At 37.1% G+C, this 20,196-nt stretch overlaps 1 protein-coding gene across 7 annotated transcripts in view; it reads right to left on the bottom strand.

Annotated features, from left to right (window-relative positions):
* PCDH15 (protocadherin related 15) overlaps positions 1–20,196 on the bottom strand; it is an 821,537-nt gene that overhangs the window by 340,075 nt on the left and 461,266 nt on the right. For 4 of the 7 annotated variants that reach the window (XM_055808474.1, XM_055808447.1, XM_055808452.1 and 1 more), the window contains one exon: positions 1,648–1,713. In XM_055808474.1, the coding sequence (XP_055664449.1) occupies positions 1,648–1,713 (66 nt within the window). Of the gene's footprint in view, positions 1–1,647; positions 1,714–2,413; positions 2,429–20,196 lie in introns of all 7 variants that reach the window. The other 3 variants (XM_055808438.1, XM_055808430.1, XM_055808434.1) reach the window with 1 other exon arrangement.

Genomic DNA, 20,196 nt, shown 5'->3' with positions numbered 1-20,196 from the left:
AAAATGCTATAAAACATGCCAGTATTCCCTATGTATAAGCAAGAATACTTGATGCCTTCCCAACAAGGTGATACAGCTACACTTAGTCTATACGCATCAAATCCCAAGACATCTTCAATAGTACATACATTGAAAAAAAGATATAAAATCGCAGTATTTATTCTGGATGCTTGAACTTTTGACACACCATTATATACCAAACTATTTTAACAAAAGTTGACTAACATTGCAGCACAGGTTACACACAGAAGTTATGCTATTAAAGAATAAAACCTATCATGATGTTGTAATCACACACCATTTACACACTCTGGGAGGAAAAAAAAACAACTTGCTTTTTTTCCACTTGATATAAGCATGATATGAACACGATACAGCTTTCTACTTAAAGTGATACTGCACTTTAAGTTACTTTTATGGCACCAAGGCTGCATTACAAAAACCAAAACAAACAGCAAAAATAGTCTTTCTCAGCACGGGGACAGGATTAGCAGGGGAATTTCATTTTTCTGAGACCAATCATCATTTTTTAGTTTCAGAAAACATGATTGCAAGAAAAATCAGCACAGGAAGAAAACAGTCTGTTTTTAAAAGCTACTACTGTATCAGCTAACACAGTTCTTCAGTTCAGAGGCATATTAACTGTTGTTTTTTTGGTTCTCTGAACAGTGAAACCTGTAGACACTTAGCCATCTGACCATAAGCAATTCCAACAGCAAGCAGCTCTCTCAAGGATAACAGCAGAAAGGTTCTACCAGCATGACCTGGACTTTGTGTGTCATTTCAGGCACCCATATATGATAAATCGTAACCACACTGAGCACACAACTCTGCCTAGCTTACAAAGGCAAAAAAAAAAATAATCACAAAATAAAAAGCAGGAAAGAGTAATAATATTAGAAGTCACCTGTACAAAGCTCTCACTCTAACAGGGTAAAGCACTTGATTACATTACAGTATGCTGCATAAATGAATTATTGATCTCTAGGCTCAGCATTGCAAGAACTGTATGATTTGACAGGAGAATAAATAAAAACAAAACAAGCATGCATTTTCTTTTGAAGTTTCCATAATTACATACAAGCAAGTTCTGTCATTTCAGAGGTATCCATAAACTGATGTTATTAAACTTAGAGGAAACCAAGAAATAATCTTCTGAAAGCTGTATGTGAAACCCAGACAACAGCAATGTTAACCCTCCTATCAAGCTTCATAGAAAGGTTTCAGCTTTATTTACGCAAACCAAAACCAAAAACTGAGAACTCTCTCCTCCAGTAATATCATACTGACATAAGTCAGACAGTAAAAAGTAAACTGATATGTTACCAACAAGGGAGCTAAACTGTTGTATTACAAATAATTGTGGTCTAAATACTTGCTAAAACTAAATGCATATTCACAAAAGCTATCTGGAGTCAGAGACCACAGTCATCAAAATGTGTGATTTTTTAGGAAACAATGACACCTCTCAGCATTTTGGATTACTGTTACCTTTCCACCTGCAATCCCTGTTAACTGGTTTTCAGAGACCAGCTCTCACTGCCAAGCTGGACATGGACACACCACTCCCCCACATGCGCCTCTAAACCCTGATTAGCTAAAACTGAGTAACCAAAGTGGTGTCACAGAAAACCAAGGTGCACTCACCGTTCCGACTTTCTTCATCAATAGGAACTATTGTGGCTGGAGGACCTGTTCTGGCCAATTTGCAATCTATAAAGATGAAAAGAGAAGTTATTTCTAATTCCAGAAGAAGGATCTTGGGGGTTTTGTTGCTGTTTTTTTAAAACCAGTCAGGATGTTCAGCATACCAAAGACAAGTATTTACTTACATAAGACGTATGTATGAGCTACAAAGCTAAGTATACTCACAGAGGATCAAAATCTGAGCTCTTTGCCTATCCCTTACTCAGATAAACTTCATAAAACAAGGGAGAATCTGATGACAAAGGCTTTAACATCTCAGATAGTGATCCATATTTAAAACAAACACTTAAACAGCAAAAATTGAATATAGTTTGTTCTGTTATCTCTTATGTCAGCCTTCCTTTCCATGTCATGAACATACATACCCTGGATCTTTGTCACATACCACCACAATACAGTCTGATGGCTACACTAATAAACCTGTTCATGTCTTGCTCTAGAGATACCACCAGGGATCTCAGTGAAGCAGAAGCCTTTCAGGACAGAGATAATACAATGGTAAGTTAACCCAAATAAATAACAAAGAAATTATTAAAAGGTGTAAATTGCAATTAAAGCTTCACAACAAAAACAAACATAATCTGAATGTAATCGCAAGAAAAGGATCTAATTAAAGAGAGTGAACAGAATTTTAATAATGTTCTAAGGAAAATAAAAATTAAGAACAGACAAGCAATGTTCAGGAAGTTACGTTTTGCCATCTTACCCTCATATTGCCAGTCTGGAGTCAAAAGTTTAGTCATCAATGGAAGCAGAGCAGAATAACGAAAGAAAATAAGTAAGATTTTGTTGGTTTACTAAAAGATAGGTTCAAAGACAAAGCAGTACATGCAGATCTAGCAAATACATAGGTGTAGTCTTAAAATACATAAAAGCATGTATACTACCTGTGATTATTGTACTTTGTGAACAATTTTTATTTTACATTAAATAGAGGAAAAATATTACCTCTTTAAAGCATACAGAAATAAAAGGTAATTAAGCAGCGCTTTTCATTTTCAAAGAGCCTCACAGTATCGATGAAACTACATGATAAAAAGACAATTACTCTCCTTCCCATTTAACCATGGAGAACTGTATACGAAACTGCAGTTATTTAAGACATGTAGATGCTACTCTGATCCTCCTGACATGGACCCGGCTGTGTGGACGGCTAATTGGTATCTAGCCAAGGAAAGAAATGCTGGAGTATCACTGTTTTTCATGGGGATTTTTTAGGGGGTTTTGGTGGGTTTTTGGTGTTTGGTTTTGGGGGGGTGGGGGGTGGGGTGGGTGTGGTGGGGCGTTGGTTTTGTTTGGAAAGGTTTAAATGCTTTACACAAAAATCTCAACAGAAAATCATCTGTAAGTTAAACACAAGAGCAAGCTGAGGTAAAATGCTATTTCCCAGCTTATGGAAAAAAAATTACACATTCATAGACTTCAAAAGAATTACGCTGCAGCTAATTACAGACAGTAATTATCCCAGCACAGACAAGACCTATGAAGGAAGATCAAAACAGTGAAGCATTTACTCAGATCTCAATTTAGGTGAAGCCTCTAAATCTAAAGGACATCTCTGTGGCATGATAATTTCCTCTAGCAACAGCTTTGCTATTCAGCTGATGAGTTTGACTGCAAGACCAAACTTCCAAACACCAAACTTCTAAACACCAAGGGCAAGGATTGATAGCATGGCATTCCTTCAGGCTGAATATTTATGAACAGCCTGAACGACACCTGAATTAATACTAACGATAACACAGTCACACTATGTCCTGGTTTCAGCTGGGACAGAATTAATTTTCTTCTTAGTAGCTGGCACAGTCGGTATTTTAGATTTAGGATGAGAATAATGCTGATCACACACTGATGTTCTAGTTGTTGCTAAGTAGTGCTTACCCCAACTCAAGGGCTTTTCAAGTTTCCCATGTTCCACCAGGAGCAGATGCACAAGAAGCCAGGAGGGAGCAGAGCCAGGACAGCTGACCTGAACTAGCCAAAGGGATATTCCATACCACAGAACACCATGCCCAATGTATAAACAGGGGGAGTTGGCCAGGGGTGGCTGATTGCTGCTCAGGGACTGATGAACAGCTATATTGTGCATAATTTTTTTTTTTTTTCCCCTTGGGTTTTATTCCTCTCTCTCCTTCTCCTCCTCTTTACAAATACTATTGCTGTTGTTATTAATTTTACTTTATTTCAACTATTAAACTGTTCTTATCTCAACCCACTGTTTTTACCTTTTTCCAGTTCCCCATTCCTATCCCACCACAGACAGGGAAGAATGAGTGAGCAGTTGCATGGTACTTGGTTGCCAGCTAGGGTTAAACCACAACACACAAAAGTAAATATTTTTTATTTTATTTTATTTTATTTTTTTAAGACAAACAGGCAACCCTTGCTCTGAAGGTAAAATACAAAGAGCTTGTGTGGATACCCACTCACTCCCTTACATCGGTGACACTGCTTGTAGAGTTTCAAGAGTCCACTTGGTTCACTATTCTAAGCAGTTTAAATAAAATTATTTTATTAACAGATTCTCAGTACTTATTCCTTTTGTTACTCTATGCTTTAGTTTGAAACAAAAATTGAACATTTTCTGCTGATAATTTTAAAGCTTTTTGTTTTGAAGGCATTAACAGAGCAAAACAGATCATCTGAAAAACTACACCTTTCATTTCACCGTAGTTTCCTACGAGCATATCATGTGGGAAAATAAGTAACGTTGGCATATCCACACAAAAAAAGGATTTTTCCCCCTGCTCTTATTTTTTTCGCTGGATGCAATAGCAGGACTGTAACAGCACAACTCTACCTTTTTCCAGAGATGTGTCACAATTTTCTAGGAGTTTATATTCTCCTAACTGAACGACCCTTCTACAAACTCTTTTGTTAGGGCAGCAAAGCTCACTGATACAAATTTTTACTGATACTTTGTTTTCAAAAATCGTTCACCACTGAACAGCAATTACTGCACAAATAACCCAAACGAAACCCAAAGCAGGGGCAAATTTTAATTTTAAAGATTGCATGTGCCTTACCAAAAGTATAATCATGACTTTTTTGGAAAGCTTAATGAGCTTTTTCACCATCATCTACGTTTCCATGATGATGTTTTCTCCTTGCTGGGTGTCTCAATTAAAAGTTCACTGAAATCAGGCCAACCTCTAGTTCCATTCTTCAAAAAGCAAATAACCAAAATTACAAGTCAATCACATGCTAGTGCCCTTTTCATGTGATTGGTTTTACATGAAACACATCAGGATTTCCAGAATTATAATCAAAGTCATTATATCTTATGTTTAAAATCAATGTTCAGCATCGAAATCTGGATATAGATAGTCTCAGAGAAAAGACAGACTATACAGTTAAGTTCAGCAGTTTGCAGAGAATTTATTGCAAGTATGAGCAGGTGAAGCAATAAAATTTATAATGAGCATAGCCAAGGGAAGAAAAAAATAAACAGGATGTGTAGTAGAAATCTTGCTGTGGATTACTGTCATGGCACCAATAAAAAAAATGTTTGAAGAAACATGTAGTTTTATTGCATAGATGAGAGTTCACAGATTGCTTCATACAATTTCCACCATGTCAGTACTAGCCAAACATCCGATTGCTTTTTAAGATGCATGTCACATCTCCCCCTCCCCTTCTCAAAGGCCAAACCAAATAATGCCACCAGCCTCATTTAGTTTCACATTCATCACCATACACTGAACACATAAATCTAAAATTGTTAACTTACACAAGCTGCCGATTCAAAGGGAGACAATCAACTAAAAAACTTAAAGTTACATGTTGTTAATACATGGGTGGTTCCTTTTTTTTCCTTGCAAAATACAAACAGTAAGCAGCAGCAATAAGACCTCAGTGATAAGTCAAGCACTGTGTTGCATCACCAGGCACCAGCGAGACCTGGTGGGAAACACTGGATACATGAAAAAACATCTTTAGACTGAGCCAGGTGCACAGAAAGGTTATTCCCATCATCAGGAGGATAGAGTCCATCCTATAAAGATGACAGAAGCCTGAATTAATTAGTCTAGGAAAATTAAAGCTCTATAGAAATATACTTGAGTAAACATCAAGGAAGAAAAATGAGTGAAACTAAAGACCAACACCAGTGCAAACACTGTAAGTACAAAGGAGAAATGTCTGCATGCTGCCCACGAAGTTAAAAAAAAAATATGTTTCCAGCCCAAACTTGTTTTTTTGGGGACTTTTTTTTTTTTTTTTTTGGGGGGGGGGGGGGGCGGCAGACAAAATAGATCCTTGAATGCTTTTCCACAGCAGGAACAGCACAGAGATGTAATTTCATTCAGCTTTTTTTGAAAAATACCTTCATTTGCTTATAAAAAAGATTGCAAGGAATGCTCCTCAGTAATATCATGAGATGGGGTTCAGTTTTTCTCAATTTTTATTTGAATGTTCCTCAACAGAAATTATTTCAGCAGTAACAGATTACTTTATTCAATACAAACAAACCTAGATAATTTCAGCACCAAAGGTGACTTACAAAGGAAACACTCACACAACACTTTACTTGCCTGTTCTTCTGTTTTAAAGTGCTCTATATCTGATTGTGCGCCTCAATTATTCAATATTGTAATTATTTCAATTTCACACTGCAGATTATTACCAGAATATTTACATGCACCTAAGTAACAGACCAACATTTTAATAAAACTATTGCAATCGCTAAGACAGGATGGTTTCCTTCCATCACATAGTTTATTTGCAAAAAGGCTCTGTGCCACATCAAACAGCAGCCAGCAAGCAGTAGCAGGGAACACCACCACACAGAGGGAGGCTGTCTGACTTGTCTTACCCATAGACCAAACCTCTGCTCTGCTGGAAGCACAGGGAGAAGTAACACACTGAACCATGGTCTATTTCTTCTACATTTGCTTTTTAAAACTTTTTCAAAAACAAGGCAAGTTCTCCTTGAAATTCCTGGGCATAACAGAGCAGTCATGGAAGTAAAATCATGCTAAATTGAACATACTTTAAGGCAGAAAAGGCCCTCCATAAATGAGCTTCCCTATCTACAGGTTTCACAATGTGTTTTATGTTTAAGCAGCAGTGCTGGTAAATGTAATCTCGATGTAGCAGTGCCCTCCTACCAGCCCCAAGTGCCTTACAAAAATGCAGTAGGCATCAAGCAAATAAAACTTAGTACAAAACAACAAGCTAGGAAGGCTTTCCTAAATGCTCACAAAAAAGCATTTTTGTTCCTGTCATTAACTTCACTGTTCCATCTAACTAGTATATTTGCTTTAAAATTACATGATCAAGACAAAGGCAGATAAATAAAGGGCCTGTTTCCTTGGGAGTATAGTGAAAATCTATTTAACAAACTCTTCATGGAACAGTTACATGGCTCAGATCCATTTGGTTCTGATGGCTAATTTTCATTATTCTAATTTTTATTTATTTTTAATGAGATGGCTTAGAGGAAACCCTCAAACAGTGTTCTAAGTAAGATGCTGAGTAAGGTCACACAGCCTGAGCCAAAACAAAAACAAACATAACTTGAATAATCCCATATTCTGTCAACGGAGAGCTGCCTGACCATCTTCCTTTCACCTTGCCTTTGCCCTCTCAAAGGCACTTCCCATCCAAAGGTCACATTACTTCAAATACTCTATTTCAACTTCACAGACAAAGTAAACAGAAACATCTATGAAAATGAAAATAAACGTCAATGAATTAGCAAATAAGAAACTTCAAGTGTGGGGAACTGACATGGAACACGAAGAGTTCTAAAGACACCTGAGTGAAGGCAGTCACACAAGCAGCCAGGGATTAGACTGCCTGACAGCCAAAGGCCCCTTTCCCAGCACTGCTGCCCCACAGTCGTGGGGGTTTGCAATTAACAGCAGTGCACTTTCTCCTTCTGAACTCTCCTCTTTTCATTCCCACCATCCCGAAGGCCAAGTGCATCCTCCCAGCGCCCCTCTGCCTCAGGTAGGGAGCTCTTTCTCCTGCCATCTCCCAAGAGACTAGTGCCTCCTCAAAGATGTTTTAAAAGGACCTTACAAACAGCTCCTGCTCCTAATCACGAGGGATGCAGCTCTTAGCCACAAACTGTAGATGGAGCTCATGAGGCTACAGTAGCCTTTGCATGTATCTCCTTAACAACATTTTCAATAAGCCCCATATTCATGTATTTGCAAAGACAGCTGTAGCCTCACACATATTTAGAAGCTGTCTAACAATGAAGACCCAAAGTTCTAACTTCACAACGCGGTCACAGTGATCAAAAAGTGTTTGTAACATCCCCCTACTAAACACAACTACTTGGAAACCCCAAATAACCATTTGAATTTCATATATCCCTAAATTCCAGCAAAATACAATATCTGAATTAGCTGTGAACAGTGTCTGAAGTTGGCTGTTCTGATCATTAAATCATATGACTTCAAGGCATCCAATTTCATCAGCTACTTAATAGTAATAAAAATGACTTGCCCCACAAAGTCTTATAAATTTAAGTGACTATAACCAAAAAAAGGTGTCCCACAACACTTGAGAGGGGATTTGTGATCCCAGTAATAGCACACAACTTTAAGAAAGTTTCAATAACTTAGTCCTACCGCATCAAAGACAGCAAGAGTTATACCCTGACCAGAAAAATAATCCTAAGCGACCTGTCCTGCAGGGAGCACAGCATGCTCCTCTGGAAAACAAACAGCCAACCTTAACCTTTCTGGGGACATTATTCTGTGAAATAACTGTCACCTGCTAAGTGCTCCTGAAATAAAAACAAAAAAAAAAATCCAATTCAATATGCTAATTACCAACTCTTCTTCCAGCTGCTTCAGGAATACACAATTATTAAAATTATTTTACATTTTATGTTGTATTTTGCTTTTATATATTCAGGAGTAGTTTAGTTTTAGTCAAACGAATAGTCACAGGGAGTACAACAGGCAACCTCAAAATGACTCAGTTTCTAGCAGATACGCAGCCTGATTTAAAAAAAAAGTTATTAAAATTCTATTCACTAACTACTAAAAGAAATTATTTTATTTGTTGGAAAGAATAAAATCTCATTCTTGACTTTGTCACTGGAACAAAGATCAGACTCTATTACTTCAGCATCAATCCCTTACCTAGAGCATCTCCCTGGGTCAGGAAACTTGCACCATGTGATTACTCTATTACTTATGTTTCAGCCACTCCTGTTGTATTAATGAAGTTCAGAATGTTAAACTTAACAATTACTCGGTATTTGCATGAACATTTAATCCAAGCTGAAAATGTTGTGAAAGGTGGTGTTGGTCACACTTAACAGCTTTCCTGTGAAGCTGTGAACTCAAGAGACAGAATTCAGGCCTGGCAACTCCGACACACTGAATAAAGCCATGTTCATTCAACACTGAACACTTAAACCTATCCTTCAAGCACAGCTCACAAAAGCAATGTTCCAAGAATAGGGTATTAACTCTTACTTGTTTTCTTTCTGTTAATTTGTCCAAACTCCTCCTGAAACCATGAAAGTGTGCAGTATCTACAACACCTTAGAGCAGGCTAATTTTGAACCTATTCACTGCTTGTTCATTCACATGGTGCCACCTCATCATGGTGCAGGAAGAAGCAGTACCCAACCATTCCCTACTGACCCTCTACACCCTCTATGACTTCAATAAACCATTTTGCAAACCCTAAATATTGCAGTAAACAATTATTTAAAGTGAGTTCGGGATTCTGATCCAATTCAGTGACTATGTGCTATGAATAACAAAAATAGCAATATGGAAAGTTTAATATTAAAATTAGTTGCCATCTTTAAACAAACTCATTGCAACTCTGGAGCCTCTAGGCAAAGAGCCCTACTGATGCCTCAGAATCACCACCAATTGCACTGTGATAATTTTTAAGCCATATGTGCAAATGTTTTACAATAAGGCACATTAACAACATAGAGGACCAGTCAGCTTAACCCCTCTTTAATGATGAACACAAGCAACAGTTTTCAGGCTAACACCGTATATACCATACAATACTATATCAGACATACTGTGGCAGTTTAAGATGTCACTGTCTCACAGCTGGAGAAAAAGTCCTCCCTACTGCTGACCTGGCAAAGCAGAGCACATTGACATTTGAACTAAGCCAGCTCATTTTGTCCTGACATCCCAGAGGTGACTCTATGCAGTCTTTTAATTTGGCTTAACTGTTTGAATAATAGCAGCTGATGACAAAGCAGTACAAATGACTGGCAAGTGAAATGTGAGGCTCTGAAACCTTGATCACCCCTGCAGAGTCTGAAGCAGCTGTCCAACCATAGGATAACTCACAGATAATTTCTGAGTATTGAAATTACAGGTCCAGCTGCCTACCTGTGGTCTGCACCAAAGCAGACAGTAAAGCCACCTTATTTGCTACACATGCAATTATAGAGAAAACCTTCGGTAGTTCAACACTGAATGCTGGGAAACCAACCTCTGTAATAATGAAGCACTGACAAGCCATTTGGTACTACACAAAGCCTGTCAGCAAGCCAGCCAAAACCGTTTTCCAGAGCCAGAAGAGTGGGAGCACAGTTAGAGAAAATCCTGAAGGAACAGAGAGTTTTCTAGTACCTAGAGTGGAGCTAAAAGGCTAAATCTTTTTGGTTTCATTCTTCCCCTCTGCATTTACATGCATTTCAATTTTGCTCTGATGAGAATAAAACAAAGGCAATACTCAACATTCAACAGTGCTCCTTAGTTCAGTGAGAGCAGTAAGCATTATGCAGTAGTCTTAATTTCAAGCATACTTTTTTCTTCAACACTGACCCTTTCTGTCCATGTTGAGAAAGGAAAAAAGAGCTTGTGAAAGAGGATTTAGGAAGTCAAAGTATTTAAAGCTTTTCTTTTCCCCCTTTCTTCTGTACTGTTAGGCACAAAAAACCTTGCATAAAAGTCTCAGATGTATACAGCAAGAACCACTAAATCCAGTCCTCAAGCCTGGGTCACCAATAATACTGTGGCCATTTTAATTATGAAATTAATAAGAAGTCATTAATAAAAAAATAAACTATTTCTGCCTGATAACTGACCGGAAATTAAAGAGTTTGTGCATGTGCCACACACACACACACAAAAAAACCCAAAAGTGTGACAGAATAAAGCCAGAACACCTGTACTAACTGATTTACCAAAATGTTGCCAGAACAGCAAGTGCCACGAGGGCAGGTTCTGAACTTCTGGGGAGGCTGGAGACTGTGCAAGCTACTGAGAAAGCCTGTTTCAAGAGAAGTGGTTCACAAAACTGAGTATCAGCAAATACAGTAAAACTTCAAGCCTGTGTGTTTTTATAGATTGAAATTCCCAGCAAAGCTCTTGGGAGTTTGCAATATACTGGGAAAGGGATAGTGTATTCTTTGCTTTAGTTAAATTGGAGATGCAAGAACTGAAATTCTAACAGACTGTGGCATTGGCTGAGGCTAAAGCACCCCCACATTTAAATCTGCTGGAAAATTTATTTCTGTTTTCAGATGCACTGTCAGAAATGCCCCAATTGCTCATTAAGTAAATAGTTCTTTGAAAGACCTTATACTTATCTCCATGGTTTTTACTTCCATGATTCAGCAGGGAACACTCACAGAAAACCCCCGTGAAAGTCTCTAAACACTTCTATTTACAGAACAAGGTTCCTAATGAAGAGCTACATAGAACCATATATTTGAGTAACTAAGCAACCCAGTTTAAGGGGAAAATGTCCTGTCTTGTTTCCTGTGTGACTGAATTCAGAACTACAGCTGTGCAATTTAGGATAAGCTTGGCATAACCTTTACATTAGCAGGCTTGTACTACAATTGCTCTGTATTGAAAATAGCATAAGAAGGGCTTTCACAGGCTATTTTCAGCTCTTCCTGACAGACATCTCTAATTGTAGAAACTGGGAAGGAACGACAGCAAACTTGAGTTTGATTCAAACACACTTCTTAAATCTACACTGAATTTCTGTGCTTTGATTCAGAGTGTCTCAGTTAAGCACTACTCTAAAATTCATAGCACAGAAACTCAAAGACCAAAGTGAAAGATGAGCTAAATGTTGAAATCTGACTGTAGCTGAATTTGGGTATGGTTTTGTTTTTAAGTGGACAAAAAGCAAGGCTGATGGATAATAAAGTATAAAAAAGACATAAACTAAATAAAGAGTATTATTGTAAGCTCTTGTTCCCCCACAGCCTCAGAAAATGTGCTTTTATATAGAATATGCAACCTGATCAGCGGATTTATTTTGTGGCTTTATTTTTCCATTCTTCCAACTCTTTTTTCACAGATATATTATCTATAAAGGGTTTGGTACGTGAAAATTGCCTTGCAAGTGCTGTGGATTGCTATTTTACTTTTACAGCTTTAGAAAAATGCAGTACTATCCATCTTTTAGGCAATACTCTTTTAGATTGAAATAACTTTCCATTTTACAAGCAGTTGACAGAGTCTTTAAAATCACACTTCTGCCTGAAAACACTGTAAAACACATAAAAATATGATATTATGCCAGGTAGCACCTAAAATTGCTATTACCAAAAGTGATTTTTAAGAGCGTTAAAACACACTGGATGACTCAAGAATAGCTGCAATATCTTCAGAAGTGCTTAGAATCCAAAAGTTGACTAAACCTCCTTTTAACCATTACTATGCACTGAGCATTACAATGTCATGATTTTTTCAGTATTTTTGAAATTTCATTTTCCCTATTACTTGTGTGATGCATTTAAGACAAATTTCATACAGGAGCACCAAAAAAAAAACCCAACCCAAAAACCTGCTTAATTTGGAATTAAACAATCCAGATACTAGAAGTAAATTTTAAAGTCAAAGCATTTTAACTACAAGTACAAGCAACTCCGGAAAAAGCAGCTGGAGATACTTGCAACCTTTCATATTGCTGAAACTTCTTTACATACAAATAAAAAAGGATTAGCTTTTACTAACTGAAACATGGGACACAGCTAAACTGTCTATAGATGAGCTAATACTATTCAGCCTTCCCGGTTCCTAAAGTGTAAATTTGTGACTTTTAGACTATCGGCTCAATATTAAGGTTTATTGCCACTGAAATAGAATTACCAGGCTTTTGTTCCCCTGAACAGGTTCCTTTATGCCAGTCCCAGACTCTTTGTACACAACAGACAGGGAAAACATTAGTTTGTCTTCCACAGAACTGTTTGAGATTAGCCAAAACAAAAGAAAGCAGCATTAAGCATAAGTTTAAGATTAAGTTTAAATAAATAATAAAAAAAAAACCCCTACATTAATTTTTGCTATATACAGACAGGGAAATTTTCATTTTTTAAAGCAAATCTAAAATCTTAGAATTTTATATTACAATATTTGAATACCACTGAATGATATTCTTGAGACTATGATTTCACCTTTAAAACTTTCTTTAAAACTAAACTTTCTTTAAAAAGCAGCACTTTATAAAGTAGACTACAAAAAAGTTATATTGACATGAAACCTCAACCTGCCTTTGGATTTTTAAGATTATAAACCCTCCATCCCCTCCTTTCAACATCAGCAATATCCACACGTTCTTAAGCAAAAAAGAAGAGTCAAGTTGTCAGTCTTTTGGTGGTAGAACAAGAAGCTGTTTTGCTCTTCTGAATTCGCCTCTCCCATGCTGAGCACTAGGTGCTGTAAATATTTAAACAGTTCAAGAAAATTCCACTTGGTACCAGATGTGCCAAATCTACAGCAGGTAGCAGGTAACACACACCTATCTCCACTGAAAACAGGCTGTGCTAATTAACCCACCAGTCCTAAGGTTGTTTATGTTTCAGGTAATTAACTTGCAATTTCGTGAACATTTACATATTGTGCCTATAAATATCTTTCTCATGACATGGCTAATGAAGCCAATGTTGATCAACATCTTCCTGTAATTTAATCAAGACATCAAGCAGCAATGACAGAAGGCAAGGAAGTCGCTTTGCTGCTTGGTAAAGCAATACCCTGCTGCGCCCTTCACGGAAATGAAGAGAAGCAAGACAACTCCTTGCCTTAAAAGGCACCCTACTCTTTCAGCTCCTTGAGTACTCCCTCAAATGCTGCTAAAATTAGCCAAGCAAAATAGACTTCCACAACTGCATCTTAATTACAAAAGCTCAGTATAAATTTTCTCCCTCTTTCTCTGTTGGCAAATGCAACCCCATTCTGGGAGGACAAGCTGCCACGTCCTACAGTCATGGTATTCCACTGGATTATTTAGCATACACCAGAGTATCCCCTACTCCATCCCTGCTGAAACAACCATCTGCACTACTGAGGGCTGATCTAGATGTTTTCACATTTAAAATACTGATCCTGATAATGTGTCTTGACTAAATGTTGATTTAATTACCATCAAACACCACCTTAAAGCAAGACGGACACTGTGCTATGGTTTTGAAAGCAGAAAGGCGAGGATATTTCAAGACGACATTATATCCACATTAGTGACGAAAAAAAAGCACCAAAAGGGCCAAAACCTGCTTTTTAGGCATATTTCCAAGCAGATACATAGTAGCAGAATCCAGGAAATAGCATAGAATGAACTTGCTACTTGAAATCAGGTTCCTGTGGCTTCATAAAGTTAAATTATTTCGCACTGAGGATGTTGACATATTCACAGACATAAAAATCAATTAGCCAAAGGTCTGGAAAATGCTGCCCCCCCAGACTGGGTGAAAAGGTAGAGCTGTAAGCAGAAAGCAGGCTCCAAAGTCACAGATACAAGGCCCTTCCCCCGACTTCGCCCCCCCCCCCCCCCCAAAAAAAACAAAAAACAAAACCAAACAACAAAAATACCAACAAAACCAAAACCCAAACAAAACCTTATCTAAGATATTGCGCAGCTCTTACATGCCACCTGAGTAACATCCATTTGCATGTTCCTCATCCATGAAAAATGCAAAGTAATAAGACTTTACTTCAAAGGATGACACTTTCTGTATCTGTTTAATAAATTATGGTCCAATGGATTCAATAATTGAAGTGTGAACTGCTTTCTGCCCATCATGTATCTAGCCTGTGTCTAAACAGCCTGAACCTGAGTTAATTATAAAAACAAGGACTTTAACGTTGGGTAGCTTACAAAGAGTTCTTTGTTTTCCTTCTGGTTAAATGCATACTTTTGATACCTATTTTGTTGAACAAAAAGTGATACAATCTTGATTTTATAATTAAAATTCTTCCCATCTACAATGATAATCATACCCATCCTTATAGGAGTTGGACTTCAGATTCCCACAGTTTATTATTCACATCTTCAGGTAAATTCACAAAACATCTCCCAAATTCTAACCACAATTTGCCTGGAAACAAGCAGTGCAGGGCAAGGGGGAGTACAAAGCTTATGTGCAAAGTCAGTACTTTCTTCAAAATGTATTTCAGAAAAAAAAATTGTGGTGAAAAGCATGAAGGTGTAACTTAAGCCTCTTTTTTGAAGCATCTATTTAATAAGCAAACTACAATCTGAGATGAAAAAGTGTATCTGTGGCATCATATATTACTCCTGCCAGGATTTCCTTACACTTATGTCCTGAAAGCTTGGGTCCCGCTAACTCAAAAACAGTGTGGTAAATGCAAAATAATTACAGCCTTTGTTTCTCTTTGAACCAGTTTAAGCTTTATTTTAGTAAATTTAAGGGTTTTAGGTATCTCCCCTGTAAAGCAACTATGTGAGCAAAGAAGCATGTGATTACAAGACATATGTAGACAAAGGACTATATGACTCAGCACCCTTCAGCAGGGTGGTTGCTAGCACCCATCTGGAAAAGGCTCCCAAAAACATGCCAAGCACCCATAAAACATAGTGTTAGAGCCAAGCAAAGCAGCTGATGCTGGTGCGTGGGCTCTCCAAGCTCTGAACACTGAAAGATTCTTTCCAGAAATTTACATACTTTAGACAGGATGATTATTTATTTTTTTCTTCTGTTTTTTTAAGAACACTTGAAAATTAAGTCCAACCATGGTACATCTGCTACCTGAAATCTTTATTATAAAACAACAGACAAATTGCAAGAAGAGAGTATTTCTGCTACATTGAAGACATTTAATATCCCTTCCACTATGACTCCAAACCCTCAAAATACGTCCTTCTCAATTTTTACTTACTTAAAAAACAGTTTCAAAAATAAATACCTTATACAACATACTGATTACCATCAAAACCTCTCTCTCTTACTAATCTCTGGGAGAACTGAAGACATGGAAAACATACCTTTTCCAAAAAACAGACAGAGCAGTGGTACCTCTGTGCTTCCCAAGATACCAAATAGCAAAGAAATATCATAAAACCCACTAATGAATCAACTACTCCTGATGCTAATAATGAGTATAGGTAAATTAACATAAATTCCAAGTTCAGCTTCTTACTGCAAAGACTATCAAAATTTCAAAAAAAGAAGAGGATATTTGATGGCAGAAATAAAGATTGATCATCTGCTCTTGGAAAAATACAGCTCTCCTCAATGTTTCGGCTCCTATGAAAAACTAGAAGTGCCAAAGGAATGTCAGCTTCTACCCATCAAGTGATCCTTCTTTCCCCTCCAAATACATACGTACACACAAACTTCTCAAAACAGCATTTGACTAGAAAGGACAAATATTAGTAGGAATTTATTAGTACTTAGAATATGTTTTTTTTCTTAAAATACAAAAATGTAGTAATAATTTGGACCCACAGGCTACGTAGAGGCCATCAGCAGGAAGACAGAAGTGATGCCTCCAAGCCAGAGGCAGTTTCATCTTTAAGTTGGAAATGCAAGGGAGCTTTCAAATTTCTCCTGTAAGGTTCCCACCTATGAGATATCTTTGAAAATAATCCTGCAGATGACACAGAAATTGCACAGGTATTTCTGTAGGTTTAAAATGCATTCTTAGCATTCACTAGTGCACCAAAAACTATTCCCCTACTAATCCCATTCAACCCTATTTTTTTATCTAGCACACAGTCACTGATAAAGTAGCACACCTGACAGAGAAATACTCAGCTTCTACTCTATATCCAGGCTGACTGTAATTGAGAGGTTGATTAATTTTGTATTAGCCAGATGCACAACCGAAAATAAATCCCAAGCCATTGATTACACTGCAAGAGCAAGAAGATAAGGTATTTTCTTTTCATACCTCTAGTACTTAATTATATAAAGGTTCTACCAACAAAGACTGTAAAGAAAGAGCTAAGCACAGCAATGGGACTTTTTTATTATCATTTTCTATGTATGACTGTTTATGCCCTTTGAGTATACAATGATTTTTTTTTAATTTATTTATTTATTTTTTTTTAGGGGGGGAGGTACAATCCTCATTCTTTACAAGTTTATTTTTGGGCAATGAAGAAAATATTTATCTGAAGCCATTCAATCAATTTATCTTTCCCTGTCAGTATGTTCATAACCATTTTAATTATCAGACAACAACAGGTTCACTGATTATGTGGAGTTGTGTGAAGACCATGCCTGTAAATGTCTGGCTTTATCTGTGGTTTGTATACTGAGCAATTCAAAGACATTTAAAATACAGTAGTCTTCATTACATTTCTTTCAGCACTCCGAATGTTGCTAGCCAAGCAGAGACACTCATCACCTATTAGTCACTACCTCCTTAGCAGAAAAAAAACCCAAAACAACAAACCCCTAAAGCTTGAAGACAAAACAAAACAGCCAAGCCCCTGGAGCTGTAAAACCACTAGCCTGTGCCACTATACCCATTGGTGTCATTAACTAAACAGATAAAATTGTAGATATGAGGAGCAATTGACTTGAGCAGCATTTCAGAGGCAAGCTTCTGTGGCTTCCTGATAAGCTTCATTCAATTGCATTGTCTTAATTGCTCATGTGCTAAAGCTCATTAAATGAAAAACAATACTGCTTTACTGCAGGTTGTGCACTTGAGATTTGAAAAATGGACACCACCAGTACACCTTTGAGATACTGCCAGAGAGATTTCAAAGAGCAGTCACAGTCTGCTATATTTTGTGGCTCTAGGAACCTCAATCTCATTGTGAGCTCAGTGACAGAGTACTTCTCGTTTTCCTCCAGATGACTGGTAAACCTTAAAAATCATTCCACTTCTTTCCATCAGAAGTTACCCAAAATTTTATAGTTAAAGTTAACACAGCAGTCCATAGTTTTAAGAGCACCTGAAAACAAAACAAATTCGGGCTTGTCTTTAGCTCTATAGTGTTAATCTGTAACTGATGCAGCCCAGAAGGATGAAATACCACAACTTCAGAGATACACTTTTTCAGTTCTTTTTGGTGAATTCAAGTTTCCCCTTCATTATCTGTTCACCTAGAAATTATTCCACAGCATTTCTGAACAACAACTCAGCAAGATTCCCAAACCACATTGCTGATGTAGAAGCTGCATGATTTTTGCAGAAGATACTCTGTTCTTGTGCAGACAAGCAAAGAGACAGCAGGGTTTCTTGGTGGTTTTTTTGTTGTGTTTTTTTTTTTTTTTTACCCCCATTGAAAGCATACAAATAAGTTGAAGCTAAGGCTTCTAACCCTATCTCTACCAAATAAAAGCATCTTCCTCACGTACTGTATCACCATGCTTAGGAGGAATTGCAGATGCCTCATTTAATTGAACTGGAATCAATTTCCTATCAAGACAAACATACTTTGTGAGTGTCTCGAGAAATGTATCTTATAGAACCTGGCATTTTAGTGAACAAGAAACTGTAAATAAAATCTCTATCAAAGACCATGAAGTAAAATTTTTGACTGATTGTTGTCTGATACTGAAACAAATTTAAGGCTACGAAAATTTGCTACAGTTGCATATGTTATAAAATAGCAGATACAAGGCAGGTTCAAATACAAATGATGTACAAGTGCATTTTTTCTTTGTCCCCCCTAAAACACCTCCAAAACTAAGTAGCAGAAGGCCAACGGGAACAGATAGGTCACAAAACATACATACACACAAAACACTTCAAACACCTCCTGTCATTTAGAAAACAATACTTACCGAATGAGATGGTACTTATAATATCGAACAACAAACAAACACATTTTTTTCTCCACTTTAGCAACTCCTGTACTGTAGCCAAGCAGCAAAAAGGGTTCAAATAACTATTAAATGCTTCTTAGAAGGAAAACATCACAAATATCTCTCTAGAGCCTCTCACCAAAAAATTCCTTATCTGCATTGATAAATGCTTCCTCAGTTTTGTACTTACCATGAAACACTTCATTAAAAACTTCAAATTGTTAGAAATCTAATGAAGGACAGTACCCAGAATTTTTGAATTAATTTTGCAGTAAAAAGCATTAAAGAAAAAATTGGAAGGAAAAAAACCACAAACCGCCACAACCAAAACCCCCACAAAACAAACCAAAAAAAAAGCACCACTAAAGAAAGGGAAACAAAGTTGACATTTCTTACTTTAGCATGCAGAGTTTCAGATACTTAACAAAATGGACTATCCCAATGACTCAAAAAGCCATTTAGCATCTCTTACTGTAATTTCAAAGCTGAACTTTGGAGAAATAATAACACAAGCTTGAAGATACTGTTCTCAACTTTACACATCTAAAACCTCTGTGATAAAACACCAGATACCATGGAATTACAGGTAATAATAGTGGTACAAATCTTGTTCTAAATTCTAAAGTAATTATCCTAACGAACATCAGCTACAGGGAACTACTCCCCCATCTTCTGAGAGGTGAGAGTTGTTTCATTTTAAAGTATCCATTTCTCTGCACTGACTACTGAGTGCTGACAACACAGAGGCATGAACCACTGACATCACACAACTACTGGTGCTGAGTGAGAACATCCTGTTTACAGAACAGACTGACACTTCAAGATTTCTTTGGAGCTCCCCAATTTACAGTCAGATGTCCTATTGTTCATCACTATTATTATTGCCAAATAAACAGAGGAAATATTTACAGAAATTTTCAAAAGGTATCATTTAATGCAACTTCATCCAATATTAGCCATTTATCAGAGATCACATTAAGTTTTATGATTCACATGGCAGAATCACAACCATTTCATGAAAAAAAGAAGCCTGATTAGTCAGGAAATTTGCAAAGTGAGTAAAACCTATTGCTTCTATGTAAGAAGATGGGAGAGAATATAATCACCATAAACTCAGAATAAAAGACGAACTACTCCATCACACAGTATCATTATCAGCTATACTATGTCAGTCCACTCTGTTTTCTTTGATTATTTTCTTCTGAGATTTTTTCAAAATTTACTATGGTTTTTAACTACATTTTATTTTTGTTCTTTGTTATCCATCTTGGAACAAAAAAAAAAAAAAAAAGCCCATCTGTTTCTCAAGAAACACGATCAGTGCATTGGCAAACTGGTCACAAGGAAACGAACAAACAAAAAGTTTCCAGCAATACCAATGTAACATCAGGCAACAACAGATGCCTTGTTTTAAGCTTGGACCATCCAGAGGTTAAAATTTAATATTTAAACGAGAGAGGCCCCTAGCTGCTTACAACTGTGTGTTCCTCTTTAGAACCCAAAACCCAAGTCTGTTCAAACAA

The sequence above is a fragment of the Falco peregrinus genome, chromosome 1 (genome assembly GCF_023634155.1).
Source record: "Falco peregrinus isolate bFalPer1 chromosome 1, bFalPer1.pri, whole genome shotgun sequence".
Taxonomy (NCBI): Eukaryota; Metazoa; Chordata; class Aves; order Falconiformes; family Falconidae; genus Falco; species Falco peregrinus.
The sequence above is the reverse complement of the archived record's forward strand: the minus strand, read 5'-3'. Positions and strand labels throughout refer to the sequence as shown.